The 9,701-nt window shown below is 36.0% G+C and overlaps 1 protein-coding gene across 1 annotated transcript; it reads left to right on the top strand.

Moving 5' to 3' along the window:
- The first annotated feature begins 8,567 nt into the window (after positions 1-8,567).
- Positions 8,568-9,512, top strand: LOC127222288 (olfactory receptor 4C12-like). The gene has a single exon (XM_051184298.1). It carries the CDS (start codon positions 8,580-8,582, stop codon positions 9,510-9,512), a length of 933 nt encoding a protein of 310 aa, XP_051040255.1. The 5' UTR covers positions 8,568-8,579.
- Positions 9,513-9,701: the final 189 nt, after the last annotated feature.

The raw sequence follows: 9,701 nt of genomic DNA, 5'->3' as shown, positions 1-9,701 counted from the left end.
AGGTAGTCCTAAAACTATTTCAAGCTATTGTGAATGAGAATATTGTACTGATTCATTTTTCAGCAATGTATGCAATTTCTTCAGGATTCTTTAGATATTTTAAATATAGGATCATGACATTGATAAACAATGATAAACTGATTTCTTCCTTTCCTGCTACACCTGTTTCTTTCATTTCTCTTGCCTTATTGATCTAGCTAAAAATGTCAAAGTATATTGAGTAACACTGTGTAGAATGGGTGCTATTGTCTTCTTTCTGACTTTAGAGAGATTTTTTTTTGCATTTAACAAAACCATTTCTAGTTGCAATTTTTCAAAAACAAAGAAATACTCCATTACATTTATATGCTTATCAGGATGACTGTATTATTTAACAATATCATAACATTTAAAACAGAAATATATGAATTATTTAACAAAGCCATATTATTAATATTCATTGCTTTTGTAGAATGATTCTAGTACCTTATAAGACACACTATACTAGGAAGTCTCCCAACTGTACAGATAAAATTTTTACTATACTGAGCTCTTAACAGCTCATGAAAAGCTCATGCAGAGATGAGAAAAATTTTGGAATCTACACTGATATAATAATAGAGTTTTCATATTATCCAATTGTTTTAAATATTCTTTTATTTATTTTTTCTTATTTAACGTATTAATCCCAGTTCCCTATGGCTCCCATTATCCCATGCTTCCCAACCCCCTCTGCCAACCCCAGTCCCATTCCCAGTCCACTCCCCAGGGAGGGTGAGGCCTTCCAGGAGGGATCATCACAATCTGTCTAGTCATTTGGGGTAAGGCATAGACCCTCCCTTCTGTCTCTAAGCTAAAGGAATATCCCTCCATGAAGAAAGTGCACCCGAATTCCTTTTGTGCACAAGGGCTTCATCCTGGTTCCATTGCAGAGGTCCCTTAGACTGCCCAGGACTTCTAACGAAGACCCACATTCAGGGGGTCTGGTCATTCCTATGCTGGTTTCCAAGCTATCACTCTGGGGTCCATGAGCTCCCCCTTGTTCAGGTCAGCTGTCTCTGTGGGTTTCTGCAGCCTGGTCTTGACCCCTTTGCTCATCACTTCTCCCTCTTTGCAACTGATTTCAAGGAGTTCAGTTCAGTGTTTATCTGTGGATATCTGCTTCTTTTTCCCTCAGCTACTGGATGAAGGCTCTAGGATGACATATAAGGTCATTATCAGGGAAGGACATTTAAGGTAGTCTCTTCACTGTTGTTCAGATTGTTAGTTGAGGTCATCCTTTTAGCTCTCTGGATATTTCCCTAGTGTTAGTTTTCTCTTCAAATGTATAATGGCTTCCTCTATTAATAGTATGTCTTTTCTTGCTCTCCTCTATTCCTCCCCAGACTCAATTTTCCTGCTCTTTCATATTCTCCTCTCCCCTTCTCCTCTCCTCTTCTCTTTCTCCTAACTACCTCTCCACTTACTGCCTCCCCCTACTCCACTACAAATATGCTCAGATGATCTTGTCCCTTTCCCCTTCTCTGGGCGGACCATGAATGTCTCTCTTAGGGTCCTCCTTGCATTATAGCTTCTCTGGTGGTGTGAATTCAGGCCGTTGATTTTTTTGCTCTATGTCTAAAATTCATATATGAGTGAATACATACCATGTTCCTCTTTTTGTGACTGGGTTACCTCACTCAGGATGATTTCTTCAAATTCCATCCATTTGCCTGGGAATTTCAAGATCCCATTGTTTTTTATGCTGAGTAGGACTCCATTGTGTAAATGTGCCACATCTTCTTTATCCATTCTTCACTTGAGAGGCATCGAGGTTGCTTCCAGGTTCTAGTTATTACAAATAATCCTAGTATGAGCATAGTTGAACAGATGTCTTTGTTGCATGGATGTGCATCTTTTGGGTAAATGCCTAAGAGTGGGATTGCCAGATTCTGTGGTAGACTGATTCCCCTTTTCCTGAAGAACTGCCATACTGATCTCCAAAATGGCTATACAAATTTGCACTTCCACCAGCAGTGGAGGAGTGTTTTCCTCTCTCCACATCCCCTGAAGCATAAACTGTCATTGGTGTTTCTGATTTTAGCCATTCTGACAGGAGTAAGATGGTATCTCATAGTTGCCTTGATTTATATTTCGCTGATGGCTAAGGATGTTGCACACTTTCTAAAGTGTCTTTCAGCCATTTTGGATTCCTCTATTGAGGATTCTCTATTCAGTTCTGTAATCCACTTTTTAATTGGATTATTTTGTGTTTTAGTGACTAGCTTCTTGAGTTCTTTGTATGTTTTGGAGATCAGCCCTCTGTCAGATGTGGAGTTTGTGAAGATCTTTTCCCACTCTGTGGGCTGCCATTTTGACTTTTTGACTGTCTCCTTTGCCTTACAGAAGCTTCTCAGTTTCAGGAGGTCTCAGTGTTAATCTCAGTGTCTGTGTTACTGATGTTACGTTCAGGAGGCAGTCCTGTACCAGTTAGTTCAAGGTACTTCTCTTCTAAGAGTTTCAGTGAGGCTGGATTTATGTTGAGTTCTTAGATCCATTTGGACTTAAGTTTTGTGCATGACGATAGGCATGGATCTATCTGTAGTCTTCTGCACACCAGCATCCAGTTATGCCAGCACCATTTGTTGAAGATATTTTCTCTTTCCATGTATAATTTTAGCTGTTTGTCAAAAATAAGGTGTTCCTGGGTGTGTAGGTTACTTCATCATAAATTTCCCCCTCTTTTGTATGTTTTTTTCTTAAATGAAAATTTGAGAAAATATTTTTGTCCTCCTTAGTATAATTTTGGCTCAATGTTTGTCACATATATATTTTACGGTGTTATGTGTTCCTTCTATTCTTAACTTCTTCAAAGGGTTTTTGTTCATGAAAGAATGGTATCTTCTCCAAAGACCTTGTCTTAATAAAGTCAGGTGATAATTTTTTGTCAGTGTGTTTTACATATCCTTGTGTTGTTTTGCATGTATTGACGCATCCTTGAAATCCTAAAATGAAACAAACTTGGCCTTGATGTTGAATAGTCTTAATGTGCTCTTGGAGTTGATTTGCATTGAGAAATTTTTTTTTCATCAGTATTATTCAGAGAAATAGGTTTTCAGGGCTTATTGTTTAGTAGGTTTTATTTTTATGTTTTTTATTTAACATATTTTCTTTTTAGAGAATTCCTTACCTGATTATTATTTCTACCCATACCTCTCTCCTAATACTCACTCTCAAATCCATGAACTTTTCTTCATTTTTGTTAGATACACTTATATCATTCACACTTTTCAAGGAAAAATAATAATAATTATTTCACATTTTGCTTCTGTTTTTAAATGATCCTTTTACTGTGTTGTTGAATTTTGCTTGCTAGCATTCTGTTGAGAATATTTGCAATTATTCTCATCTGAAAGTTCACATTTAATTTTCTAATTTGTGCAATTTTTCTTCACCTTGTTTTAATAACCAGTTAGCTCATAACAGCTTGGAAGCTTCCTTACTTTTCTATTGTATGGAATTATCTTAGGGGTATTGGTATTAGTTCACATTTGAAAATTTGGTAGAACTGTGCAGTGAATCCACCTAGCCCTGAACTACTTTTACTTAAGAGATTTTTAATTATAGTTTCATTCTTGTGGCCCTTCTTTTCTTACATTTTTAAATACCCTGTTTTTTGTCTGTGTTTTAGTTTTTTAGCTATAATGTAGTGTGATGATTTCCTTTTCTCATTCAGTCTATGTAGTGTTTTGTAAGCCTCTTGTACCTACATGCTCTAGATTTAGACATTTTTTTTTCTGTGATTTTACTTAAAATATTTTCTGTGCCAATTAGAATTGGTCTTTTTATGATGTCTATGTCTTTCCCACTTTCCATTCTTCTTTTCTTTTTTTTTAAAATCATTGAACTTTATTTAAGAATCCAGTTCCTATTCCACATTATCTAGCCCTGTTGTTTTCCACATAATTCATTTTATTGGTGGAGCTTTCCAGTGAGCTTTTATTTCTAGTTATTGAATTCCTCACTTCCACACTCATTTCAGTTTGGCTTTTCTTCGGCAAATTTACCTCTTCAATTAATTGTATTTTTCTATCTTGAATTAACTTCCTTATTTCATTCAGCTCTTTGTTTTTGTTCTCTGGGGATATATTAATGAGTTGTTTGAACGTAGTTATTATTATTCTTTTAAATTCCTTGTCTGCAAGTTCATCCTCAGTGGGAGGCATAGAATATAGAATCAGTGAATTTTGAAGAGGACAATTTGTCTTGGCTTTTTTCAAATGTGGAGGTTCTGTTGTTTGTATATGCAGGGAAACTTATACATTAGTTTATTAGTTAGTTTATTGTGTTTTTTAATTTTTAAATTCAAAAATCCTTTCAGTGGAAGTATTTACAATATTAAGGATAAAACTTAGTCATAGTATGGGTGAGATAATATTTTCCTCCATGAAATTGATTTTTAAGGAGAAAGGCTCTATCCCTAGTTTTTTCTGAGCATCAGGTACTGGCTTAAGTCAACTCAGATTTTCCAGCCTGGTTCTGGAGTGTTTGAACTGGTATTTCCTACATCTATGGAATTTACTCTACATAATTTATTGACTATATAGTGTTCTTTCCTGAGTCCATATCTTCTGCCATTTTGACCTATGAAATCCATTAAAGCCTGTGATATTTACCTTGGGTCAGCACCCTGTGCTGTAACTTCTTCTGTTGGCAACTTAGCACTGTGGGAACTGAATGAGAATTTAATTCTTTAAACACCTCTGCTCTGCTTGTAAGATTAAAACTGTAAACTCTTTATGTTTTGGTCAAATAAAAGAGTAAATGTAAATTAGTGGTGTGTTCTGAGTGCAGTAAACACATGTAATTGTATGAAATTAAATATTCTTATAGAACATCATTAGGAAAGTATATTCCTTTGAACATCCTATTTCCCAGGAACACCCACTGGCCAAGGATATTTTAACAAAGGAATATGGCTGAAGTATCACCAATTCAACACTCTTATCATAGGAAAAGGCAAACACACAGGGGAAGAGTGTAGTTGTGACCACCACTGTATGATCATTGAACAGGCCAAGCCCAAAGGAGGTTAAACAGATGAGACACAGAAAACTGACTATTTCAAAACACACCCTTATCAAGGCTCTGAATTTATAAATACTCAGATCAGCCTGTCCATTGCTAAAGTCTTGAGTTCATAGACAGTAGAGTTTTAAGGCTTTGGTCTTTCCAGAAATTGATAAAGTGGACTTGACAAGAGGCATAAAAAGGTTGTGATTATTAAATAAGTTTAAGAATTTAAACAAAAGAGAATAGTCAATGTCCCTTAAAAATATACTTGTCTATATAACCCTGAATGATCATCCACAAGTATAATGTTCCTTGCCATAGAAGAGAATGACAAATATCAGATTCTGTCTTATGTGTAGAGCAAGTGGTGAAATAGGAAAGTCACTATGGAAATTAGTAAGAAAACCCTAATCCTTAATCAACTTTTCAAAAATTCATGAAGAGAACAATATTATGGAGATTACTATAGTATTCTGATAACAAAATAAACAAAGATAACTAAAAGAAAAGTAAACTAAAATAACCTAGGAAAATAGATTTGAAAAGTTCAATAATAGGTTCAGTAGTTTATGAATTAAGGTGTACCATGATTAAACAGAATTTACTCCAGCAATTAAGGTTGTTTTAATACATGAAAATTAGTCAGTTCAATGCACCCTACTGTAGAATAAAGAACACAAGTATTATTAACTGTGATAAAGCAGTTCTTATTTTGCTACTAATACTGGTACTCTGCCTACAGCCATGTGTGTAATGACACCGGCTACTTAAAGTTTTGGTTGTGAGCCTAGCCTTTAATGGCTGAATCATCTCTCCAGGCACAGCTATTTAAATTTTTATGACAGACAATTTAAACAATACTCTGCTCTTGAGGATATAGAAACTGCAAGTTAATTAATATTCAGGGGAATTTTGGCCAAGTAAGTCATTACAATCCTGAGGATATTATGTGTGAAGAAATTTAGAGGTGCATGCGTGTGTGTGTGTGTGTGTGTGTGTGTGTGTGTGTGTGTGTGTGTGTGTGTAAGAAAAGCTTTTGCCACTGAAAGGCCACTTATATGCATAAACTTCTATACCGAGTGTCAGTGGAAAGGCAGAAAGTTAGGTAAGATTTTTGGTTTCTACACTAGGAAAGTTTACAGTAGGATTTTACCTTTTATTTAGGGGCTAGCTCTAGATAGCAAGCACATTAATTAAAAGTGTGTCACTTTCCAAGACTCACTACTATGGACCAAATAAGTCCTAATATGTTCGAGCAAGTTCAATGATTAAATAACTCTCTCTTCTACATGACCTCAGACTGAGGAGACTTCCCCAGGGACACAACCTGAACAAAACCTCAAGCTGCTATCCATATAGTAATGAGTGCCCCTTACTTTCTAGTTCATGGTCCTCAAGGTATTATGAGATACACACTTCGTCACATATTATCCAGGACCAGAGATATAGCCTATTGATAAATTAGTTTCAACTTCAGGGAAAAGAACTAATAAGTGAGTTGTTTTTAAATAAATACATCAAAACATCTGTTCCTAAAATAAAATCTTCAAAAACCATCAATAATTAATTCCTGTGAGGGCAAAGGTGAGACAGATCCATCCATTAATAATATCCTCAGTAGTCTTTCCACACACAAAGATTCCAGAAGAAGATGTTTGTTGGTTTTATTTCATTAACCAAGTTAGGAATTAGAAATATTTACATCTCTTGTTCTGTAGCTGTTTTTTTTTTAATATTTTTTTTCAACATTGGTGTGAAGATGTCAGACCCCCCGCCCTGGAAATGGAGTTACAGACAGCCATGAGCTGCCATGTGGATGCTGGGAATTGAACCCAGGTCCTCTGGAAGAGCTGCCAGTGCTCTTTACCACTGAGCCACCTCTCCAGCCCCAAATTTTTTTTACTTTTATTTTATGTGTATTGGTGTTTTGCCTTCAGGTAAGTCTGTGGAATTACAGACAGTTGTTAGCTATCATGTTGTTGCTGAGATTTGAACCCAGGTCCTTTGGAAGAGCAGTCAGTGTCCTTAATGGCTGAGCCATCTCTCTAGCCCCTGTAGCTGTTTTTATAATGAGAGAAAATCAAAAGATTCTCTAATTTCCCCAGGACTTTCAGTTTCAAATTCAACATAGCATTTGAATCTCTTTCTTTCTCTCTCCCTTCCTTCTTTTTTCTTCTTTCCTTCCTTCTTTCTTTATTATTTCTTTTTAACATTATAACAATTGCAAAGACATCAGAGCTTTGAAAGTACGCATCAAATTCATTTGAAGAAGTTTGTGTCACTTGGCAGTCTCTGCTTCCTGAAGTATTATTTGGTTATTGTGGGTTGGGGATGCAAACCTTACCTGAAATGCTGTCTAAGTGGCTGTACACAATGATTACTCTGTGTTTCTGAACACAATGCACACTCTCAACTGCAGCAGTGGCCAAGGTAAGCTACCCAGAATTCTGATTTTTAAGCTACTTATTATATTTTCATTCTCACCTGGAAGGAGTTTGCAATTAAAATAATTGAAGCATTACATTTGAATACCATCAGCTGTTACAGGAGATCATGCACAAATATTTGATCCCCTAACTATGAATACAGATACATATACAGATACATATGGAATCTAGGTTCCATGTGGTACAAAGAGAATGAGGCAGCAGGGTGTATCACAGAATATGTCTTTCTATATAAGACATGTGAATTGTACATAGAGGTCCGTACAATTTATTAGTCTAAACAAAGGCATACATATTCTCTTTTTTAGTGGCATTTTCTGCTATTAATTTTTTGTTTATTTTCCATACAGAACACAGTTTCCCCTCCCTTCTCTTCCATTCCCTCCTGCTGCATCCCTTTTATGCTGACCCAACCCACTCCTTCACCATCTCCATTCAGAAAGGGGTTGAAAGTATTCAAATTAATGCTTGAATTAGAATCATTAAATACTTCTTTTACTCTAGTCTTAATTATGTAAATATTCGAGAAGCAAAAGTTAGTGATAATGGACTTTGTGTTTTGAATAATAATCTTTGTGTTTTGAATGCTTATTTCAAAGAATAAAATTAAAATGGAATGTTTTCCCATAAAATTTTATATAGAATTAATTTCACATATATTAAATCATATTTACATGAATTCTCTTTTCTTTGCATCCTTTCTGGAATAAGTGGTACTAGAGGACATTATTCTGAAGGAAAACACATTTACAGTTTCTCCTTCGACTCTGGGAATGTAATTCCTTTCTTCTTGATTTCCTATGCCTTATAAAAATACTATTGATATTGAGAAAAAATGATTAAAAAGTCAAATAATCCAGGATAGCTTCCAACGCCACAGAGAAACCCTCTCTCAAAAAACCAACAACAACAACAAAAAAAAAGATTTAAGATTTTTATTTCTACAAGACTTAGAAAAACAGGGCCTCATCTTTGAAACAATAGCATGATGAAGATACAGAATTTTTGGAATATTTTGGAATATTTAAATTGTTTTATAATTCTTTTTTAAGGTAAAACACCCCTTTCTGACTTCAAAAATAAATAAACCACACTACATAGATGGAGAATAAGAGGAACGTGACCGAATTCATCTTGATAGGTCTTACACAGAACCCCCAAATACAGAAAGTAGTGTTTATGACATTTTTGGTTCTGTACATGGTGACAGTTTCAGGCAACCTTCTCATTGTGGTTACTATCATTAACAGCAAGGCTCTGAGTTCCCCCATGTACTTTTTCCTGAGCCACCTTTCCTTGATAGACACGATTTATACTTCTTCTTCAGCTCCAAAGCTGATTGCAGACTCCCTTCAAGAGAACAAAGTCATCTCCTTTAATGGATGCATGGTGCAAGTTTATGCAGAGCACATTTTTGGTGCTACTGAGATCATCCTCTTGACAGTGATGGCCTATGACCGCTATGTGGCCATCTGCAAGCCTCTGCACTATGTGACCATCATGAACCACAAGCTGTGCATTCTCCTGGTGGGAGTGGCCTGGACTGGAGGGTTTCTCCATGCAACTATTCAGATCCTCTTTACAGTCTGGCTGCCCTTCTGTGGCCCCAACATCATAGACCATTTTATGTGTGACTTATACCCATTGTTGGAACTTGTCTGCATGGACACGCACACCCTTGGTCTCTTCGTTGCTGCCAACAGTGGATTCATCTGCCTATTTAACTTCCTCCTCTTGATGGGATCCTATGTGATCATCTTGCCCTCTCTAAAGAACCATAGCTTGGAGGGAAGACACAAAGCCCTCTCCACCTGTGTGTCTCACATCACAGTAGTGATTTTGTCCTTTATTCCTTGCATATTTGTGTATCTACGCCCAGTGACCACTCTGCCAATTGATAAAGCAGTTGCTGTTTTTTACACTATGGTGGCTCCTCTATTGAATCCTTTAATCTATACCCTCAGGAACTCTGAGGTAAAAAATGCAATAAGAAAGCTCTGGAGAAAAAATAATGTGAATTCAGATAACAACTAAATAGGGTCTTTGAAATTACAAGCACCACTTCCAACATTTTTATTTATGGACAGGATTATCTACTACAACTCAGAGGTGAATATTACTTGAAGATAGTTACTTAAGCAGAATGGGGCAATACATCTTTTCTCTTTTGTCATGCTTTTATCATCATAGCCAAATGTCTCTTTCTTTTTTAGATTTGTTTAT

Source organism: Phodopus roborovskii, unplaced genomic scaffold, assembly GCF_943737965.1.
Source record: "Phodopus roborovskii unplaced genomic scaffold, PHOROB, whole genome shotgun sequence".
NCBI lineage: Eukaryota > Metazoa > Chordata > Mammalia > Rodentia > Cricetidae > Phodopus > Phodopus roborovskii.
This window is presented reverse-complemented; position numbering and strand designations above follow the sequence as displayed.